The sequence below is a fragment of the Corythoichthys intestinalis genome, chromosome 16 (assembly GCF_030265065.1).
Source record: "Corythoichthys intestinalis isolate RoL2023-P3 chromosome 16, ASM3026506v1, whole genome shotgun sequence".
Taxonomy (NCBI): Eukaryota; Metazoa; Chordata; class Actinopteri; order Syngnathiformes; family Syngnathidae; genus Corythoichthys; species Corythoichthys intestinalis.
In genome coordinates this window covers 41,841,547-41,865,423 of record NC_080410.1, presented here as the reverse complement: position 1 = coordinate 41,865,423, position 23,877 = coordinate 41,841,547, and the positions used below count along the sequence as shown (strand labels likewise).

General features: G+C 39.5%; 1 protein-coding gene across 3 annotated transcripts in view; it reads left to right on the top strand.

The window, feature by feature from the left end:
• Positions 1-986: 986 nt before the first annotated feature.
• Positions 987-23,877, top strand: part of ramp2 (receptor (G protein-coupled) activity modifying protein 2) — a 33,454-nt gene continuing 10,563 nt past the window's right edge. The window contains exons 1-4 of one of the 3 annotated variants that reach the window (XM_057817186.1): positions 987-1,243; positions 7,839-7,904; positions 14,845-14,880; positions 20,373-20,405. In XM_057817186.1, the coding sequence (XP_057673169.1) occupies positions 1,195-1,243; positions 7,839-7,904; positions 14,845-14,880; positions 20,373-20,405 (184 nt within the window). In that variant the 5' untranslated portion in view covers positions 987-1,194. Of the gene's footprint in view, positions 1,244-7,838; positions 7,905-14,844; positions 14,881-19,377; positions 20,216-20,372; positions 20,406-23,877 lie in introns of those variants that run through there. The other 2 variants (XM_057817188.1, XM_057817187.1) reach the window with 2 other exon arrangements.

Sequence of the window (23,877 nt, the reverse complement as noted above, 5' to 3'; positions counted from 1 at the left end):
ATAATTTTGACAGCCCGAATATATATATATATATTCGGGCTGTCAAAATTGTCGGATTAACGGGCGTTAATTATTTTTTAAAATTAATCACGTTAAAATATTTGACGCATTTAACGCACATGCCCCGCTCAAACAGATTAAAATAACAGCAAAGTGTTATTTCCACTTGTAACTTGTGCTTTTTGGTGTTTTGCCGCCCTCTGCTGGCGCTTGGGTGCGACTGATTTTATGGGTTTAAGCACCATGAGAATTGTGTAATTATTGACATCAACAATGGCGAGCTACTAGTTTATTTTTTGATTGAAAATTTTACAAACTTTATTAAAACGAAAACATTAAGAGGGGTTTTAATATAAAATTTCTATAACTTGTACTAAAATTATCTTTTAAGAACTACAAGTCTTTCTATCCATGGATCGCTTTAACAGACTGTTAATAATGTTAATGCCATCTTGTTGATTTATTGTTATAATAAACAAATACAGTACTTATGTACAATATGTTGAACGTATATATCCGTCTTGTGTCTTATATTTCCATTCCAACAATAATTTACAGAAAAATATGGCATATTTTATAGATGGTTTGAATTGCGATTAATTAATTTTTAAGCTGTGATTAACTCAATTAAAAATTTTAATCGTTTGACAGCCCTAATATATATATATATATATATATATATATATATATATATATATATATTTTTTTTTTTTTATTATATGCAAAGCAAATGACCGTCTAAGGTGCTCGAAAAATAATTTTGACCATCATAAAAAAATTGTTATTTTGTTAATTTCATTCATTTTTGTTGCAGTTGTATTGCTTTGCCACTTTTACAAATATAGGAAAGTCAATTACATGCAATGACACTTTTAGGCCACCGGGGGGGCCTGGCCCTTAAAATCCGCTTATGGTAACCCAGTCAAATGGGCTGTTATAACACAGCCAAACCGAGTGATGGAGCGCCTCTCCCCCATCTGGTGAAAGCAGAGAAGATGGTGCGACATCAGTAGCAGCGTATACCTCATCACAGCCTCTCTGTCCTCTTGGGCAGGAAAAGCGCCCATCCTAGGAAACGAGAGTTTCCTGTTGTTTTATGGAGCCTTCCTGTTAAAGAAAGAACAGGGGGAAAAAAAAACATTGGGACATGTAACCAGCTTCAAGTGTTAGAAGGATAGAGGATTCTTGAGCAACATGACATACAACAGGCGTCCCTTCATCTTTACTTTTCTTCTCATCTGTAGTAAGTAACCTTTAACTTGGCTTGTTTTATATTCAGTGAGTACTTCATGATTTGCCGCTGAGTAGGAATTCTCAGGTGTGCTCCTGGAGAAAGAATTGGTCATAGAGCTGGCTAGAAATGTATTGACTTAAATATAAAAATTTAAATATTACATAGAAAATGTTTCTTTGGTAGGGGTGTGACAAAATATCGAAACGGTGTTATATCGTGAAACAGTGGTACCTTGACATACGATCGCTTCGACACACGATCTTTTTGACATCCGACGTAAAATTTGACTCGCCATTTGTTTCTGCATCCGGCGACATGCTCGAAATATGACAGCGCCGCAGTTTCTTTGTTTTTCCGCAAGACAGACGCACAGCGAATTTTCTTGCGAAAGAAATCAACATGGGTTCCAAAAATGTTAGTGCAGGTAGTGAAAAAAAGAAAAAGCTGAGGTTTACCCTTGAAAGGAGGATGAAAATGATAGAAACATATGAGTGTGATTTCTACTGGGGGAAGCAAAATTTTGAACAGGAGGGCATTTAAAAAAAAAAAAATTAAACAGCAAAATCCTAAATGGAGGTGAGAGCACGCGAGAGCAGAATTAAAAACGCCATAATTTTAATGAGATATAATCGCGTACTTACCTTGTTTCGATCCAAAAACTCCATGTAGCATGTATCATCGCATGTCAAGACACATATGTGAATGGCCACAGTTGGATTTTTGGGTGAAACATGGTAATATATCAAGGGTCACGATGCAGAAATCGCAGACATCAAGGAGTGGCCAAATTTTATTTTTTTAAATTTTTTTGTATATTTACCCTTTTAAACATTTCTTTCCCCCAGTTTTTCTTTGTTTGGATCGATTATTTATCATCTAACATATCGGGGAAAATGCGACAGAAACACAAAAACAAAATTAAGCCATAGTTCTGAGGTAGCTATCCGTGACCTATTTACAGACACCATTTTTTAAATTGTGACGTAATTTGTTTAAAAGTTTAAAATATGCGAGTGAATACTATTTTAGTCTTTTTTTTTTAAACAAAACATTAGACATCAATTAATGACTGTAAGCTAAAAATGACAGACATTTTGAATAAGAAATATAATTAAAGATGTCCCGATCGATCGGCATCCCCTGTCCGATCACGTCATTTTCAAAGTATCGGAATCGGCCAAAAAATATCGGACATGCCTTTTTTTTAATATATATATATTTTTTATTTAAATCGTTTTTTAATTCTATTTAACGTTACAGACAAAATGTCTTACACTCATCCAGAGTAGTTTTGGCTTAAAGTAGGGCTATCAAATTTATTGCGTTAACGGAGGTAATTAATTTTTTTAAATTAATCACGTTAAATAATTAACGCATGCGCTGCACGACCCACTCACGCATTGTCGCGTTCAATCTATAAAGACGCCGTTTTACCTATAGACCCTACCCACGTGACGTCACAGCTCCGCTCTCCTGAATGGTACCGCCCACTTGTCCGTCAAAACATAGTGTTAACCTGTTACGGCTACGTACATTTCTCCTATTTACGGCGTGTTTTTCTGCTCCTTAACATTAATAATCAAAATGGTGAAGGTGTGTGTGGCTGTTGGTTGCACTAACAGAGAAGATGGAAGGAGAGACTTGAAGTTTTACCGTATTCCGAGGGATCCAAAGAGGAGAGCGAAATGGACGGCTGCAATTCGACGTGAAAACTGGGCACCAAAAAATCACCACAGACTATATAGTAGTCATTTTATATCCGGTAAGATGCATTTAAGATATACTTAGAGGGTTTTGGGCTGACAAATAACCACAATTAAGATCATTGCGAGGCTAATCGCCGACAACATACGACGTAGTACGACATAGTTTCAAATTCAAGATGTTTGTGACTTCCCTTTCTTCCACCATCGTTATTTTTTGAATAATATTTAGCTGGTACCAAGTGAAAGAAACTGGCCTTGTCTACGGAGCTGACAAATAACCACAATTAAGATCATTGCGAGGCTAATCGCCAACAACATACGACGTAGTACGACATAGTTTCAAATTCAAGATGTTTGTGACTTCCCTTTCTTCCACCATCGTTATTTTTTGAATAATATTTAGCTGGTACCAAGTGAAAGAAACTGGCCTTGTCTACGGAGCTGACAAATAACCACAATTAAGATCATTGCGAGGCTAATCGCCAACAACATACGACGTAGTACGACATAGTTTCAAATTCAAGATGTTTGTGACTTCCCTTTCTTCCACCATCGTTATTTTTTGAATAATATTTAGCTGGTACCAAGTGAAAAAACTGGCCTCGTCTACGGGGCTGACAAATAACCACAATTAAGATCATTGCTAGGCTAATCGCCGACAACATACACGTATGTATGTAGTGAGAGTGCTATCGCTAAACCATATAAACATTAAAAGCCTTAACTCCATTGACAAACGACATGAAATACATTAGACTTGACAGTGGATGTTAGCAATAACAAAAGATTTTGAATTGAAAATTTCGTAACTCACCTTTCCAAGCACAAGATAGATTCTTGCCGAACGAGGACCTGTTTCACCCAACCAGCAACGAAGTATTTATAAGCCTCCAAGCTCTTGAAGTTTTTCAAATTTTCGTGGGAATAGGCTGATTTTGTGTGGACAAGATAATTGTAAATATCAGCGTAGCAGATGTCAGGCAGACAGGGCGAAGACAGTGGGTCGAAAAACATCGATTTGGGCATCAAATATGGATCTGGCGACTGTATAGAGCGAAGCTTTTCCACATAACGCCTTTTATGCAACACATCCAGTGAGTTTACGGCATCAGAAAACACCGGGTCTTCCATGAAATGCATTTTAAATTCCTCGATCAATTGAAAACAATGCTAATACAGAGACAAAATGACGGACAAGTGGGCGGAACCACACAGCGAGCACGTGGTTTTGTGACGTCGGTGGGTAGGGTCTATAGATAGCGCTAAAAGGCAGCGTATAATGACTAGAGAGTATTTTGACAGCCTTTGGAGCCATTTTTTATGTGGATAAAGCCTTACAATACCTCTCTCAGCAATTAAAAATAACGTGGGAGGCAATGTGGGGAAGAAAGGTAGTAGTTGATCATTTTCTTAACACCCTGTGTTCTTTCCCAACGCAGAGAAGATATATCAATTGGTGCCCCTACGCACAGTCATGGTTGCACTTCCCATCATGCATTTGGGCAGAAGTTAAACGGCTGCAGTATCATTTACTGAAAGCTCAACAAATACACTAGATGGCAATATTTAGTCACAATATACAAAGTCACATTTATCCTTTAAGAATTACAAGTCTTTCTGTCCGTGGATCCCTCTCAGAGAAAGAATGTTAATAATGTAAATGCCATTTTGAGGACTTCTTGTCATAATAAACAAATACAGTACTTATGTACTGTATGTTAAATGTATATATTCGTCCAAGTTTTATTCATTTTTTTTTAATGCATTGCCAAAATGTATATGATTGGGAAAAATTATCGGGAATGATTGGAATTGAATCGGGAGCAAAAAAAAAAAAGCAATCGGATCGGGAAATATCGGGATCGGCAGATACTCAAACTAAAACGATCGGGATCGGATCGGGAGCAAAACAACATGATCGGGACAACCCTAAATGTAATTACTTTCCTTCTTTTTAAGACTGGGTTGAAACAAAAGCAGTTGCGCGACGTCTGTAAACGGGGGTTTCCAGGGTAAAACGGACAAATTAAAAATAGTTCGGGGGCTAAATGCGCAATGAATCTGCTATTGCAGCATATAGACATATTGTTCTATCAAACACAACAGTTCTTTTGACTGAAAATGCAGCAGTTTATTTCAAAGAGGGGTGCAAGAGCAGAAACTGCTTTTTCAGTCTTGTCTGTGTTTTCTGTCATATGTATATTTTAATAAATGATTTTTAAGCACTCCAAATGTAATACAGCAAATATAAGTTTTAAACATGTTACCGTCCCACCAATTTTTTTTCAAACAATAATAAAGTATAAAAATGCTTGTCTTTATTAAATGATTCATTGAGTGAATCCACTCAAATCCGCTCTATCTCCTCACTTACACAGAAAAAGTTTAAAAAGTTAAATTATGATTGACGCATGCGGCGCTTTGAAGCTGAAGTCTTCCAGGGATCTGTTGCGAGATCAAACAGAAGAAGTCTATCAATCATCATTAACTTTAATAGGCAACTCCAGTGCATTGCCTGAACAACAAAGAGCAGGGAGAGGGAGGGGGAGTGAGACTAGGCGATCGGCTCGGGACAGCTCATCTGTTTTTTTAGCGAGGGATCACTGTATTGTCACACCCCAAGACAGTAGACGCCCAATCCGTTTATACTGGAAGGGGGGAATGAACGTTCATTCGATACCAGAGAATTCGCAGCCAGTCTTTCCGGTTTTTGGGGCATTTACCGGTCACTTTCTGTCTATTTGAAGGCCTTTACAGGTCACTTCCTGTTGAATTGGAGTCACTGAGTATTCATTTTCGGGTCACCCATACGTAAATAGCCCAAAATCAACAGGAAGTGACTGAAAACCAACAGCAAATAACTTAAAATGCACCAAAATTAATATAATTGGTTGCCATTGACATACAGTGCCTTGCAAAAGTATTCGGCCCCCTTGAATCTTGCAACCTTTCGCCACATTTCAGGCTTCAAACATAAAGATATGAAATTAAATTTTTTTGTCAAGAATCAACAACAAGTGGGACACAATCGTGAAGTGGAACAACATTTATTGGATAATTTAAACTTTTTTAACAAATAAAAAACTGAAACGTGGGGCGTGCAATATTATTCGGCCCCTTTACTTTCAGTGCAGCAAACTCACTCCAGAAGTTCAGTGAGGATCTCTGAATGATCCAATGTTGTCCTAAATGACCGATGATGATAAATAGAATCCACCTGTGTGTAATCAAGTCTCCGTATAAATGCACCTGCTCTGTGATAGTCTCAGGGTTCTGTTTAAAGTGCAGAGAGCATTATGAAAACCAAGGAACACACCAGGCACGTCCGAGATACTGTTGTGGAGAGGTTTAAAGCCGGATTTGGATACAAAAAGATTTCCCAAGCTTTAAACATCTCAAGGAGCACTGTACAAGCAATCATATTGAAATGGAAGGAGCATCAGACCACTGCAAATCTACCAAGACCCGGCCGTCCTTCCAAACTTTCTTCTCAAACAAGGAGAAAACTGATCAGAGATGCAGCCAAGAGGCCCATGATCACTCTGGATGAACTGCAGAGATCTACAGCTGAGGTGGGAGAGTCTGTCCATAGGACAACAATCAGTCGTACACTGCACAAATCTGGCCTTTATGGAAGAGTGGCAAGAAGAAAGCCATTTCTCAAAGATATCCATAAAAAGTCTCGTTTAAAGTTTGCCACTAGCCACCTGGGAGACACACCAAACATGTGGAAGAAGGTGCTCTGGTCAGATGAAACCAAAATTGAAATTTTGGCCACAATGCAAAACGATATGTTTGGCGTAAAAGCAACACAGCTCATCACCCTGAACACACCATCCCCACTGTCAAACATGGTGGTGGCAGCATCATGGTTTGGGCCTGCTTTTCTTCAGCAGGGACAGGGAAGATGGTTAAAATTGACGGGAAGATGGATGCAGCCAAATACAGGAACATTCTGGAAGAAAACCTGTTGGTATCTGCACAAGACCTGAGACTGGGACGGTGATTTATCTTTCAACAGGACAATGATCCAAAACATAAAGCCAAATCTACAATGGAATGGTTCAAAAAATAAACGTAACCAGGTGTTAGAATGGCCAAGTCAAAGTCCAGACCTGAATCCAATCGAGAATCTGTGGAAAGAGCTGAAGACTGCTGTTCACAAACACTCTCCATCCAACCTCACTGAGCTCGAACTGTTTTGCAAAGAAGAATGGGCAAGAATGTCAGTCTCTCGATGTGCAAAACTGATAGAAACATACCCCAAGCGACTTGCAGCTGTAATTGGAGCAAAAGGTGGCGCTACAAAGTATTAACGCAAGGGGGCCGAATAATATTGCACGCCCCACTTTTCAGTTTTTTTATTTGTTAAAAAAGTTTAAATTATCCAATAAAGTTTGTTCTACTTCACGATTGTGTCCCACTTGTTGTTGATTCTTGACAAAAAATTAAAATTTTATATCTTTATGTTTGAAGCCTGAAATGTGGCGAAAGGTTGCAAGGTTCAAGGGGGCCGAATTCTTTTGCAAGGCACTGTAGATGTCCAATCTGTTTGAAGCAGATTTTTTTTCGTACAATATTCTAGAATTTCTTGACCCACGTATCGATAATTGTTCTATCTCCATAATGTGAGATTGTTATCGTGAGCCTTGTATCGCAAACAGTATCGTGAGGTATCTGGAGGTTCCCACCCGTATTCTATGGTGTTACATGAAGTCAGTGGCGTTTATTATATCAGGCTGCTTTGGTTGTGAAATCCTGCTCTGATGTTGAAAAGAAAAATATGGCCTCATCGGCACCAATGTTTTTTTATTTATTCCACCTTTTGAAACCACAGAAAAGCGGCTCAAATTCAATTTCAGTCCTGAGAGTTCTGTTTATTCTTCTCCCTCTAACAGCCTCACTTACAACAGTATGTTGTCTGGTGGATGAAATGTTATCCGTACAGTCAGCGACCACAGTAGGTAAGGATATTTTTTATTGTAAATACATACATTCCAGGTTCGTACGGGTCTTTGAAATCCTTGAAAATGCTTGAATTTTGCATAAAGTCCTTGAAAATGCTATAGAACATTTTGTAAGATGTTTGCGTACTTGTGAGAAGGCACCATATTTTATTTCTGCCTGATCGTTTAAAGAAAACAAAAAACATTGGGATAAGTTTAAAAGGTACTGGAAAATTAGTCTAGAAAGTCCTTAAGAAGTACTTTAATTTGGACATGAAAGAGATGTACGAACCCTGGACATCATTTAATTCAATACCAGACATTAAAAAAAGACAAATCCTAGAGTAACATTTCAGAGCTAGAACATGGATATGTACAGAGGGGTGTAGAGTAGCCAAAATTTTTACTCGAGTAGCGTTACTTAAAAGTAATATTACTCAAGTTAAACTAAAAGTAGTCATCCAAAAATGTACTCAAGTGCAAGTAAAAAGGATTTGTTAAAAAGAACATTCATGTAATGAGTAACATTGTGAGTAACTGCTGACAATGTCATTTAAAAAAAAAAAAAACTAACGGTATTTTTTTTCTCAGCGACAATTACCGTATTGCCCCCAAATTAAGACGGTGTTTTTTGCATTCAAATAACACAGAAAAAGTGGGGGTCGTCTTATATTTGCGGTCTAGATGTTATACCCATTCACGACGCTAGATGGCGCCAGACTATCATTGAAGCGATGCTCTGTCATGACAAATCTCAGCTACTCTCAAATTTAACCAGTTTGCATTATTTTATTGCAATGTTTTTCCTTATTCAGATTTGTTTCAAGACTACAGTTACAGTTCGACTTCACTTTGATGGTTAATGCAGTTATTGCAATTTAGTTGTTTTATCACAAGTTTATTTACATTTCAAAAACCAGAAGCCATTCATTTACGAATGTGATTGCACTTTAGTTTACATATTTAAATGTTCAGATATTAAGATTTGAATGAGGCAAAATAACATGTTTTTTTTCTCAAATATATTGTTATAATCATTTGTTTCAGATGTAGTGTAATTATTTTCTGTATAAAAATTAATTTGGTGTTCAAAAAGTCTTTTTTCAAACGTGAGTCTTGAAAAAGAGGGGGTCGTCTTATAATCAGGGCTGTCTTATATTCGGGCCAATACGGTACATCTACATTAACTGTTATTATACTATTCTATAATCTATTACATGACCATATTAGGCCAAAAACATGACACAAAAACAATCAAATTCAGACCAGAACAACACTTGAAACATCACCCGGTCAAAGAGCATGAGCGCCCTCTAGCGGAGAAAAAAAATTGTTATCTCTAATTGGTTTAATGGAGTCATGTGGTTATTTTTGCAATGTCTCATTGGTGAAATTAGTAGCGCTACTCTTGGCAAAAGCATCGCTAACAAACAAATAAATAAATAAGTAAAACTAATATGGTAGAATAAAGAGGAAAAATGTAACATCTCTTGTGTAGCCCAAAGTAGCGGAATAAGAGTACTGTTTTTTTCTTCACAAATCTACTAAAGTAAAAGTAAAAAGTATGGCTTTGTAAAACTACTCTTAGAAGTACATTTTTCTCAAAAAGTTACTCAAGTAAATGTAACGGAGCACATGTAACGCGTTACTAACCACCTATAACTACGATATATGGAAAGTTGGTGGACACTTTGTTATGGATGCAAGTGAGCCTGTTCAGCCTGTAGTGAAGTTCCTCATTTATTCAGTGTCAAAATATATTTTTTTGTTTTTTAAGAATCTACAGGTAGGGATTCCTTCACTATTTTTTACCTGTCTTGTCCAGCTGCTTGACACGGAAAATGGAAATCTGAGAGTCCAATTGGTCTGAACAGTTTTAATGTATTACATGGGAGTAAGACATACTGTACGTGCTCCCATTGTGTTCATTCAACGTGCCTCGTTTATTAGGAGAAAGCAGCGAATAGGAACGAGTCATGTGTTTATTCTTGCGACGTCTCATTGGTGAAACAGACAGCCACTGGCGGCAACTCTGGTAAAAATAAAGTCAATAGTGTATGTGGAATAAATAGGAAAAATATAACGATTCTAATGTAGCCCAACGTAGCAAAGTAAGAGTCATGTTTCGTCTTCGCAAATCTACATTAAGTAAAAGTAAAAAGTACTGCAAGGTAAAACTACTCTAAGATGCAAAACTACCCTAAGATGTAGATTTTTCTCCAAAAGTTACTCAAGTAATTGTAACGGAGCAAATGTAACTTGTTACAACCCACCTGCCCTGCGATTGGCTCACAACTGATTCAAGGTGTACCCCCCCTAGTTATCTGGGATTGGTTACCAGTGTTGTTAATCTTACTGAAAAAAAGTAATTAATTATAGTTACAAATTACTTCTCCCAAAAAGTAATTGCGTTAGTAACTCAATTACCTGAATGTAAGAGTAATTAGTTATTTGGCAAAGTAATTGGTGATAATTACTTTTTTTTTTTCCTCCCCAAAAAAAAAAAAAAAAAAAAAAAAAAAAAAACATTGGCCACACTATGTGAAGTTTTTTGTGAAGGTTTTGGGTACAGTTGGCCCGAGCCCAATTCTTTACCCTAATTTACCCTTTACCCTGAATCAGCTGTTAAAAGTTGTTAAAATTGCTCCCATTATTGCATTAGTTCCCTTCTCTCTACTTATGACATATGAAAGTTTTAAAACTGTTTCATCATTTAAAGATAGATTCAAGTCAAGATTTTGCCGATTTAGAAGTATTTTAGATAAAAAGTTACTTAGGTTCGCTAGGAAGGTTCTCTACAACAGAGCCGTCCTAAAAAGTACTGCTTTAAGATGGCGGCTGTCTACTAACTCATTTAGTGCCATGTCTGTCATTTTGCATCTAGTTATATCTATGTACAGTACATGTGATATCTATCATGTCTACCATATCTACCATAACATGCGCGCGTAGTTTGTACTAGCTATCGGCTACAACATGTATTATTGGAGCTACCTAGCATCGCGTTTGCTCGGCGTCACAACTTTCTTGCCTCCTCCATACTCCTGCTGTCGTCTCGGTGAGTCCGTCTCCCTCAGATTTTTCGACCAATATAGTAACGCATAGTAACGCATGCCTTTCCGTCTTCAGTAACGGTAACGGCGTTGCCAAGATGAGAAAAGTAATTAATTAGATTACCCACTACTGAAAAAAATAACGCCGTTAGTAACGCCGTTATATTGTAACGCCGTTATTAACAACACTGTTGGTTACAGAACCTCCGCAAAACTCGTGAGGATAAGCAGTTCGGAGAATGAATGAATACTACCCACCTCTGAGTATGTATAACAAAATTCAGAAAAGCTAGGCGGCCCGCCAGGCTTATAAATCAGTGAAGGAATCCCCGGGGGGGGCAGATGGCCCCCGCGGACCACCCTGGATCATGGGTGGGTGACGGTGTCCCCATTGCTGGGCTGCGGAAGGAGGGATGGGCTGCGCTGCCCCGCCCCCCCAGATTGGCTGCAGAAGGACCATGGCCCTGGGGCGGCTCCCACGCGACGTTTCCACTCATCTGCAGGACTATCACATCTTAGATGGGATTCACGCATGACTAGGTTGACTAGGTGCAATTAGACACACTCAAGTAGAAAAACTCGGTGTCGGCATTAGCGATCAGGCAGCATAGAATAGGATGCCAACATACTCACACTCACAAGGGATTCACACATATACTGGGTTCTAAACATCACATGGCTAATTTGTGTTCACTCCTCCCCTCCCAATCACTTATCCTTCTGACCCCCCCTCCCCACTTCTCTTTCTCCTTGGTCATCAGCCCCCCCCCCACATGGTGTCAACTGGAAATTCAACAAGCTAACAATACCACCAACATATTCATAGTTAGTGTATGCGTTCAATATATTTCTTGTTGTTTGTGCTACTTCTGTCTCTCTCTCCTTCTCTAATTCCTTTTCTGTCCTCCGATAACCCGTTCCTATTCGCTGCTTTCTCCTAATAAACGAGGCACGTTGAATGAACACAATGGGAGAACGTACAGTGAGTACAAAAGTGAGTACACTCCTCGCATTTCTGCAAATATTTAAGTATATCTTTTCATGGGATAACACTGACAAAATGACACTTTGACACAATGAAAAGTAGTCTGTGTGCAGCTTATATAATAGAGTTAATTTATTTTCCCCTCAAAATAACTCAAAAAATAGCCATTAATATCTAAACCCCTGGCAACAAAAGTGAGTACACCCCTTAGAAAAAACTTACATCCCGCCCGTCTCATCAGACCATTGGACGTGGTTCCAGTAATCCATGTGCTTTGTTGACATGTCTTCAGCAAACTGTTTGCGGACTTTCTTGTGTACCGTCTTCAGAAGAGGCTTCCTCCTGTGTTGAGAGCCATGCACACCAATTTGATGTAGAGTGCGGCGTATGACCCCCCACCTCTTTAATCTCTGCAGCAATTCTGACATCACTCCTGTAATGAGTCACATGACATTTTGAAGGAAAAATGACAAGCAGTACTCAGTTTGTACATTTAGGGATGTACGTTTTTTCAAAGGGGTCTACTCACTTTTGTTGCCAGGGGTTTAGATATTAATGGCTATATTTTGAGTTATTTCGAGGGGAAAATAAATGAACTCTATTATATAAGCTGCACACAGACTACTTTTCATTGTGTCAAAGTGTCATCTTGTCAGTGTTGTCCCACGAAAAAGATAAACTTTAATATCTGCAGAAATGCGAGGGGTGTACTCACTTTTGTGATACACTATGTCTTACTCCCATGTGATACATTAAAACTGTTCAGACGAATTGGACACTCAGATTTCTGTTCTCCGTGTCAAGCAGCTGAACAGGACAGGTAAAAAATAGTGAAGGAATCCCAACATTTAAATTCTTAAAAAACCTAAAAATATATTTTGACACCTAATAAATGAGGAACTTCACTACAGGCTGAACAATCCTCACTTACATCCATAACAAAGTGACCACCAACTTTCCTTATATCGTCGTTAGAGATGGCTAGTAACGCGTTACATGTGCTTTGTTACATTTACTTGAGTAACTTTTTGAGAAAAATGTATTTCGAAGAGTAGTTTTACTAAGCCGTACTTTTTACTTTTACTTTAGTAGATTTGTGAAGAAAAAAAGACTACTCTTACTCCGCTACTTTGGGCTACACAAGAGTCGTTACATTTTTCTTCTTAATTCTACAGATTACATTTATTTATTTATATGCTAGCGATTCAATTGCCAAGCAGTGTTGTTTTGTCAACGGTGACTATAACGAAAATATTTCGTCTACAAAATTATTTTTAATGACGATGACGAGACGATAACAAGCTAAAAACCTATCTTGTGGAGACTAAAACTTAACGACACGAATGCCAGTCTTCGTCTGAAAAACGAGACAAAAATGCGCCATAGTTTTCGTCGCATGTTCACAACGTGTGATATTTTATGTGTAGTTAGCCTGCCTGGTTGTGTCACTCATGTGACGTGCTTCGACCCACCAACTCACCCACTGGTCTAGTGTCCTCTCCGGTCTCCCCATTGCTTGTTTTGAGACACAAACGGTAAGATTTGTCTTCTTATTTCGGCAAGAGAGAATATTCAATATTGTTTTAGGTTTTAAAGGTCTGTGCAGAGTGCTAAATGTAACTTGTAGCGTTAGCATAGCATTCACGTTCACGTTAGCATTAGGCTATTGCTAAGGGCGAGCATCCTCCTAAACTCTCGGACAACTTTTTGTACATAGTTCGTGGCGTCCAGACGGGTATAACTAATTGAAAATATTGTAGCCTACTGTTTTCTTGCTGAGTGTGTTATCATGTGATTGATTTGTAGACACTACAATATGTGCTCGTCTGTCAATGTTCATTGGAAACTTTTTCTTATTTTTGGAGTGAAATTTTCGAATTTGACAGACTTTTCAGAGTTTTCGTCAACAAAAACTAGATGAAGACAAACACATTTTGAAATGACTAAAATATGACTAAGACTAATGAGTATTATCATCCAAAAAAAGGAACGTAAGACCAAAATTAAAATAGCTTCCAAAAACAGCACTGTTGCCAAGAGTAGCGTTACTAATTTCACCAATGAGACGTCGCAACAATAACCACATCACTCCATTCCACCAATCAGACGCAAGCTTGCCATTCTATGACCACACAAGCCTATTCAATCACGTGTCTTTAAAGTACTGTAACAAACTAAGTATTTGACATGGGGCGCTGCCGTCAACAAGACTTGACAGCGCGGATTTTAACTTCTCTTCCAGGTTTTATTTGGCACCGATTGACCAAGGAAAATCGGAGATATTATCCTTTAATTTCATATTAGTAACTATGACGGAACTACAGTATTCACTATTCAAAGTAGGAACTATTTTCTCCACTAGAGGGCAGGGCACTCATGCTCTTTGGACGAATAATGCTTCATTACTGTTTTATTTTCTCTCTTTAATTTAATGTTATTTATTTATTTATTTATTTGGCTTAAAGTGGTTATGCAATAGGTTATTGTACAGTATCATTATAATAAAAGTTCATATTGATAAGCTGGTGTTGAGAGAAAAAAAATACCATTGTTTTAAAAAAAAAAAAAAAAAAAGCAGTTACTCAAAATGTTACTCATTACTTGAGTATTCTCTTCACTGGATACTTTTTTTACTTCTACTTAAGTACATTTTTTGGATGACTATTTTTACTCGAGTAATATATATTTTTTTAAAGTAACGCTACTTTTACTTGAGTAAACGTTTTGGCTACTCTACCCACCTCTGATCGTCGTTAATCTAAGAAAAATGTGGCGTTTTTAGTATTTTAGAACACGTTGCTTCCTGTAATTCTGCTTACCAATAAATCAATCGAACAAACAGTCCTCAGCCGAGGAAAGCTCATCTAGCACGCGTAGTACTCGGGCTGTATTTTCTCTTACTGACATATTTTCTTTACAGCGTATCACTCGACAGAAATGATGAACGGCGTTGCCAGTAAGTGTCTTGTTTAATTCATAATTGCATAATAACACTTACACCCTGTCACATCACAACATGTTAGGCGTTTTGATTGACTGTGTGTGTACTCCCCAGTGGGGATTTTTTGGCATCGTGTTCCTAAACTGAGAGATGTGGGAGATTACAACTTCGGCCAAAGTTTGCGTGCGTGTGTGTGTTTGTGTGTGTTCTCTTCGTTCCCATCCAACACAAACTCCCGGTGAGGTCTCATCAGTTGAAGCCTCGGTGAAAGGTTAACCAAAACCGTGCCCCACCTGGCGCAACTTCCTGGATTTCTTCCTCTTCGGGCCCCCACGCTGCGACTGACGCGGTGTTGTGAAACCCTTGCGAGTTTGCGAGCGCCCCTTTGCTGTTCCTCATCATGTGCCCCTCTCCCCACTCATCTCCTCCTACCCCTTGCCAACTCCCCTAAGTCATAGCTCCTCCCCTGCAGAAAAGATACTTCCTGATGTCATTACTAAATCAAAAAGCGCCTCGGCTAGCAGATGTCAAGAGAGGCCCCGTGAGCTAGTTCTGTGAATCTTGAACCGCTTGCTTATCGCAGCAGTCATTTTGATAAACAGCGGAGGGCGACCGTCAAATACCAAACTAATTCCTGTAAATCTTTGTTGTAGAATTGTGCAGGCTTTAAACGGAACCACAGACAGAAAGACTGGTAGTTCTTAAATGATACCGTAATTTTCAGACTATAAACAGCTACTTTTTCCCTTCATTTTCAATCCTGCGGTTTATAGTCCAGTGCAACTTATTTTTTTTTTATCTATTTGGGTTAGTAGGTAACACTTCATTTGACAGCGGCGTCATAAGACTGTCATAATACTGTCATAATGATGACATGACACTAGCATGGGCATTACTGAATGCTTATGTCATTATGTGTCAAGTGGCAAATTATGTCACTAACCCTATTTATGTCCAGCTTGAATCTTTTACATCCATTCAAAAGTGAGATAATTTGCCGGATAACACTTAATGACATCTGTTATAAGCATTCATTAATGCTCATGACAATGTCATGTCATAATTATGATTGTCTAATGACAGTCTTATGGCGCCACTGTCAAATAAAGTGTTACGAAATACCTTAACTAGCAATTAATGAAACAACTGGAACAGTAACTGAAGAAATTATTAGCACAGAACATGAATTAGGATTGTTATTTACATCTGTAGCGATGCAATTCATGCTAGGAGGCATGTTGGATGACAACAGTGTTGAAAGTAGGTGGCAGCAGAGGTCTCCCCCGAGGCAGCATTGATGGCCAAATGAAGCTTCATGAAGCAATGAAGCTTTGCAGCCAATTGGTTCAAAGCTTCATGGTGGTTCATTTGGTCTTATGACAGTCGTATGATGCCGCTCTCAAATGAAGTGTTACCTGTTAATATTGTTTGGTGTTAAAGGAACAATGCCAGGCCACCGGAACAGCAACAGCCGAACCAGATGGCCTTCCACTGGCGCAGCCCCAGCAAGTCGGCCGGGAGGGAAAACCCCGCGCGTCCACTCTTGTGTTAACCCTTTGTACTGACTCCATTTTGAATGGTTTAAAGAAGGCTCATCGAAAACAGGTTGACAATTTATTCGTCGACAATGGTCAAAAACAAGCCAAAAACAGACGACAGAGAGGCAATGTTAGATCCAAGGTCTGCAAAACAACGGATAGATTGGAATGTCCCCGAGAAGCGAGCGTTGTTAGCTAAATGTTCAGCCTTTTGAAAGCTGTGGTGCAGTAGGCCGGGCGGAAGGCGTGCCTGGGTGTTGTCTTGGGATCTTCCGTCTGTGGCAGATTTGGGCGGTCAAGTTCGTGCGTCATCCTTCGTGGCTGGGACGTGGTTGCCACGGCAACCGAAGCATGTCTTGACGTCCAAGGCGCCGCGCTATCAAGTTATTGTCTTGGTATGGCGGGAGCATCATGACCCCACCGGAGAACTGATGATGTTTTTTCTTCGCTTATCAGGCGAGGGCTGATAAGCTAGTCCACTTTACTGTGTCAAAGGGCATGGAGTGAAGTCTGCCTAAACTATGGTTAAATGCTTTACTATAAGCTTTACTATAAGCTATGTTAGACTAATGCAAACAGTTATACAGTGTCTGCGAGAAAGGTAAGTATTTCCTTCAGTGTAAATATCCCATAATACATTGAGGCTTATAGTCCAGTGTGGCTTATCTATTGACAAATGCTGTTTTCGTGCCAAATTTGGCGGGTGGCGGCTTATGTTCAGGTGCGCCTTATAGTGTGAAAATTATGGTAAATAGTAGTATGAGTTTCAATAATTTGCATATTCAAACCCCTCCTAATGTTGATGGCGGTGACATCACTGGGCAGCGCTGCAGTACTTCCACAGCGTCACTTGTTAGCTACAGAAACATGTCGTCGGTTCTGCCCTTCCAATTTGAACCCGAGCGGAAAAGTGATGAGCAGGACAGCACTGTCGATATTTAAGAAAACGAGCAGCAAAAGCAATTAAATGAAGCTCTCCAGCGGGATTCGAACCCCCATTTCTCGCGCGTAGGCCACAGGACTATACTTCAGCGTAAAGTTAGAGTCATGCTTTTCCTTAAAAAGTAATCGCAACCCACAAGCGTTGTCTGTGCGGTAAAACCTGAAAGGGAAACACACCTGAAAAGAAAGTGCAGCTGGCATGACCACGGAATAAGAAAACGCGGCTCACTTCAGACAGCAAGCAGACAACAATAACATAGGGATTGCGTAAAAGGGTTTATTGAACACACAAAAAAACACGCGATCGCTGAGAGGGAGGAACAAAAAGGGTCCGTGACAGTATGTCGGGATCAATTTAAAAAAAAAAAAAAAAAAAAACGAGGCAAAACCGCGGTGAGAGGCAGACAAACGAAAAAAAGAGGCAATGATGCAACTAGCAACGAAGGGATATACAAACTGTCAAATGGCAGCAAGTCAATATCTCGGCAAGCCACCTAAGATCGGTTTAAAGCTACTGCTGATGAGCTGGAATTGGATGCAGGTACGACGTTGGGAACTCATCCAACATCTTTGCAACAAAACAGTCTGACCAGTAGCATAATGTGACAAAATCAAACCAGTTGTCATACCAGCTTCGCATGCTAGCTAGCACAGCTATTCTCCCAGTCCATCCCAACTACGTCACTACCAAGGGTGTGGGTTTGCATAGGGACAGTAGGGACATAACATTACCAACTTTTCAGGGTGCTCATATTGTCCCCACCAACTTTTAAGCAACCTTATTTGCATTAGAAAGTTAAAAGACTAAACAGTACAGTTATATAGGTAATTTAGAGTGTCTTCCCTTATATTGTAATGATAGAATAGACCCTACCATTATTAAGTAAATTGTTTTCATTATGTTCAGACTTACATTTATCCCTTTTCACCCCCCAAACAACCGTTTGGTTGGCTGATGACTTGAAGCCCCCCGTCCTGCTACAAAGACACCCACACATATACTCAAGACAGCCCCAACAGATTAATGTCAACAACATGCCGCATCCTCCGCCCCCTTCAGAGAGGAGCGATATTAGAAGCTTTTTTCGGCCGGCAGCAGCCACTGTAAGTCATGTAAAAAGACGTCAATGTTGTGGAAGTGGGGGAAACAACACTAATTTTGCTACTGAAAGTCCGACCGGCATAAGAGTTAGCATTACATTATACTTGCTAACCTGCAAAACTACTGCGGTCAAGCCAGCCTCCACAAGGAACAACAAAGTCAAGATAGCCATCCCTTATTTGGATGATTGTTTGCATTATGTGCATTACGGTAATATTGTTCCTACCAATGTTGAGACCAAACCTAGGTCATCACTCACAGCGTGCATTGCGCGCTTAAAACATGGCACCCTCCGTAGGTCCAATCATGTACTAAATATTATAGATTTTTAAATCAATGACAAAATATAGAGTTTGTGTTTCTAAAAACTAGAGCTGTCAAACGATTAAAATTTTTATTCGAGGTAATTACAGCACAAAAATTAATCGCAATTCAAACCATCTATAAAATATGCCATATTTTTCTGTAAATTATTTTTGGAATGGAAAGACACAAGACCGATATATACATTCAACATACGGTACATAAGTACTGTATTTGTTTATTATAACAATAAATCAACAAGATGGCATTAACATTATTAACATTCTGTTAAAGCGATCCATGGATAGAAAGATTTGTAGTTCTTAAAAGATAAATGTTAGTACAAGTTATAGAAATTTTATATTAAAACCCCTCTTAATGTTTTCGTTTTAATAAAATTTGTAAAATTTTCAATCAGAAAATAAGCTTGTAGCTCGCCATTGTTGATGTCAAGAATTACACAAAGCTCATGGTGCTGAAACCCATAAAATCAGTCGCACCCAAGCGCCAGCAGAGGGCGAAAAAACATAAAAAAACACAAGTAACAAGTAAACATTACACTGTGCTGTCATTTTAATCTGGTTGAGCGGGGCATGTGCATTAAATGCATCAAATATTTTAACGTGATTAATTAAAAAAAATTAATTACCGCCCGTTAACGCGATCATTTTGACAGCTCTACTAAAAACATATTTTATTAAAAGAGAGCAATTGTGGCTTATTAGAGCCTACAAGGCTTTAAGTCCGAGGTTCTCTTTAAGGAATAAACCGTGCTGAAGACAGTCATTAGCTGGCCATTATGCCAAAGTGAAGCTCCCACCCGTTGGATCTCCTCTCACGTGTTAATTTGTCTTTCATTGGGTTCAAATGAAGCCAAATATCGATATTCACCACTCGCACAGTCGTGATTCCCATCTAGCCCCGAGAAGCTCTAAATGTTTGCTTATGTTTCCTATTTGGCAGAGGCGGCGAGGAAAAAAAAGGCAAATAAATCACATGCTGTGAGTCTGGCCAGGCCTTCCACTGTGAGAAACTGAGACTAAAAAGCAGAACAAGAGTTGAGGAGTAAAGAGTTTTCAGATGTGAGTCCAGCCCAGCTCGTTTTGGGTGTGCTCCTTTTCTTTTTTTATTTGGGGGAGAATGGAGAGGACAATCTGCGTTGCCTCCACCCCTTCCAGAAGGCAGGACCGTCCCAGGGAAGCTCCAGTTGGAGACGGGAAGAGCTGCCGCCGAGGCGCGGGGGCCGTCGGGCTGATCTGAGAGGAACATCTGGCCCGTAGGCCAGACTCGCTCTCCGTTCATCCATCGGCTTTTACGCTGCGTCGCCGCCGCTTCCTGTTATGCCTCGCTGCGCTTCGGCGTCTTCCTACAGGGTCGTCCGCGCGGAAGGAGTCGCCGTGATTCATTGATTCTGACATGAAGGGAGCGCTTGCTTTGATTGGGGTCTTTCTCTCCTTTCTCTATGGTGAGTGTGTGTGCGTGTCTGTGTGAGTGTAGTACGTGCGCGCTTCCCCTTTTTCCAGCTGCAGATGTCTTCCTGTAGAACACATGAAGCTGCATTAATGTACACATGGCACTTTTTTCGGGGAGTCAAACTCTAATCTCGGCTCTATTCCCTTCAGATGCTACCTTGGGAGACACGACTTCACAAAGTGGTACGTGGAATGATTTTACACCTGCACAAATTCACACCATCACTGTGGAGAAATATGCTTACATCATTCATCATACCCAATAACTCAATTGTTATTTCACTGCAACCGTGGATTCAACCTGCAATGCCACAGTGGCAGTCAAGCGTGCTGACTACTGATGGAGTAGTTTACTGCCAGCAGACTGTTTTAAAAATTTTCATGAAGGTTTTGTAGGGATGTCCCGATCGCATACTTTTGCACCCGAGTCCGAGTCACCTGATTTTGACAATCTGCTGATATCGAGTCCCGATCTGACCCCCCCCAAAAAAGTTTTTTTTTTTTGTTTTTATTTGACAAAAGGTCAAAAAGATTTATTGGTTTATTTACATAAAAACAAAAAACAAAAAAAAAAAAAACAAGCCATTTGTTTACGAATGTGATTGCACTTTAGTTTAAATATTTAAATGTTGAGATATTAAGATTTGAATGAGGCAAAATACCATGCTTTTTCTCTCAAATTAGGGGTGTCAAACGATTAAAAATTTTAATCGAGTTAATTACAGCTTAAAAATTAATTAATCGTAATTAATCGCAATTAATCGCAATTCAAACCATCTGAAAAATATGCCATATTTTTCTGTAAATTATTGTTGGAATGGAAAGATAAGACGCAAGATGGATATATACATTCAACATACGGTATATAAGTACTGTATTTCTTTATTATAGCAATAAATCAACAAGATGGCATTACCATTATTAACATTCTGTTAAAGCGATCCATGGATAGAAAGAATTGTAGTTCTTAAAAGTTAAAGTGCCTGTGACACGAAAAAGCATGTTTATTTCATAATAGGTATTTTATGCCCCTAAATGATACGGGCCGCTTGGATGTGTGTGGAAGCGATCGCTATTTTTATTTAGTTTTTTGAATCCCGCGCCATGAAAATGAGTGACTTCCGGCTTCGGTCTTGCATTGAGGAGGAGGGCACTGTGACGTGTACGGTAGAAGACGTCCTCTTCACGCTAAAGTGTGCTGTTGTGTATGAGGACCAAGGATTCAGCTGATTTTGCGGATTAATACGTTTATTTTTCGCATCACGCCAGCGAAACGGCTGCAGAAAAATCATTCTGTATGAGGGAGAGGCGTATGCGCTTTTTTGGAGTTTCAAAAGGTTCCCATTCACCGTGGATATTTACTTTGGGACCATTGGACTTACGAGGAAGTGAGTAAACATCTTGTTTTGTATTATGTCAAATACGAATACAGCGATTACAAAGTAAATACTACAAACTTTCTTTAAATGAAGGACTACTTACGTTTGATCATTGATAGGCATGTAAAAAGCTCTCCTAATGCTCATTAGCAGCAGCACATTAGCTGCACAACAACTCCAGCCACCCTCCTCCGGGGAACGAACTGTAAATTGCTCTCCGCCGGGCGGTTTGCCGATCCGCGAAGACAATCGACAACCGGGTCGTCATGTCAAATAATCCAGGATAGTTATGTGTTATTTTCCGCTTCGAAGACTTTGAAACATCACTCGGTTCGGGTTAGCATGTCGGCTAGCTGTCACGCCTTCTGGTTTGTTTACATTCTCCGAAGCCGGGGAAGGGAAATGACATATGTCCGATTTAGGTGTCATAAAATATCGTTCGGGAGGTGCGACAGTAAAGGTAAAGTCGACAGTTTTGACCATTATGGAGTAATTTTGCCATGTCGTCCTGAATAAATGCATTTTTATTATTTCATATTCCATTCAGCACAAGACTGTTATTTGTCATGACCATGCCATTTATTTAGCAATTGGGGAAAATACTTGGATAAAAAGAATATCCTGTAAAAATATTGAAGTAAAGATACAGAAACAATGACATTTTGCCGCTCTCTTCGTCTCGTTTTCCTCGTTGTGAATAGTTCCCCCTCGACGGGCTGACTGGTCCTTCTCAAGCCATTTATATAGCTATTGGGGAAAATACTTGGATAAAAAGAATATCCTGTAAAAATATTGAAGTAAAGAGACAGAAACAATGACATTTTGCCGCTCTCTTCGTCGCGTTTTCCTCGTTGTGAATAGTTCCCCCTCGACGGGCTGACTGGTTCTTCTCAAGCCATTTATATAGCTATTGGGGAAAATACTTGGATAAAAAGAATATCCTGTAAAAATATTGAAGTAAAGAGACAGAAACAATGACATTTTGCCGCTCTCTTCGTCGCGTTTTCCTCGTTGTGAATAGTTCCCCCTCGACGGGCTGACTGGTCCTTCTCAAGCCATTTATATAGCTATTGGGGAAAATACTTGGATAAAAAGAATATCCTGTAAAAATATTGAAGTAAAGAGACAGAAACAATGACATTTTGCTGCTCTCTTCGTCGCGTTTTCCTCGTTGTGAATAGTTCCCCCTCGACGGGCTGACTGGTCCTTCTCAAGCCATTTATATAGCTATTGGGGAAAAATACTTGGATAAAAAGAATATCCTGTAAAAATATTGGAGTAGAGAGACTGAAACAATGACATTTTGCGGCTCTCTTCGTCTTGTTTTCCTCGTTCTGAATAATTCCCCCTCAATGGGCTGAATAGTAAAACCGATGAGCCCAGTCTACCGCTGACGTCATCCACCTGTTGGGGACGCTAAAGCCCTATAATGGTAGGTGTGGCTAACCGGCAGATTAAAAGACTAATTTCTTGTCATCTGTGCTTTGCTAAATTGTTGTATATAGTCGAATCGTCTCAAAATATGATTCTAATTCACATAATAATGCAATTTAAGACTTTTTTTCTCGTGTCATATGCTCTTTAAATGTTAGTACAAGTTATAGAAATTTTATATTAAAACCCCTCTTCATGTATTCGTTTTAATAAAATTTGTAAAATTTTCAATCAAAAAATAAACTAGTAGCCCGCCATTGTTGATGACAGTAATTACTTACACAATGCTCGTGGGTGCTGAAGCCTATAAAATCTTGCCTGGCACGGCCAGACTGTTCTCCCTGTATTTTTCAAACACTGAGAGAAAAGTCTGGGAACCTGCCCATTAACGGCCTCTCGAGCAGGTACAAAATCAATCGACAAATCAGATTCGTTTATTTGCGTGACGTGTTCTTAACGAGCAACGTCACTCTTGCGCGTCGAAAGTCGTCTCCACAACAACACAGATGGTGAACGGGAGAGCCGAGAATATGTTCCAATCCACGGTAAAATCAGTTTTAAATTACCAAAAACACATCGACACGGGTCATTGACAACAGTCCGTCTCGCTCTAGCCATGTTGAATAAACTCCGCTCTCTTCATATGTTTACTTCCGCGCGCAAGTCCCTCGTCCTGCCCTCGTCATTTTACTAACGTCACGTCTGCCCGTCGCTGATTGGTCCACTCCGCTGTCTATTTGCTGTGGCTTGCTCCGCCCTGGAAATTGTATCCGGTGAATGGTGGCCAGACTCAATCGCTGGAACAGTGGTGAGTCTGGTGTAATCAGTTGCACCCAAGCGGC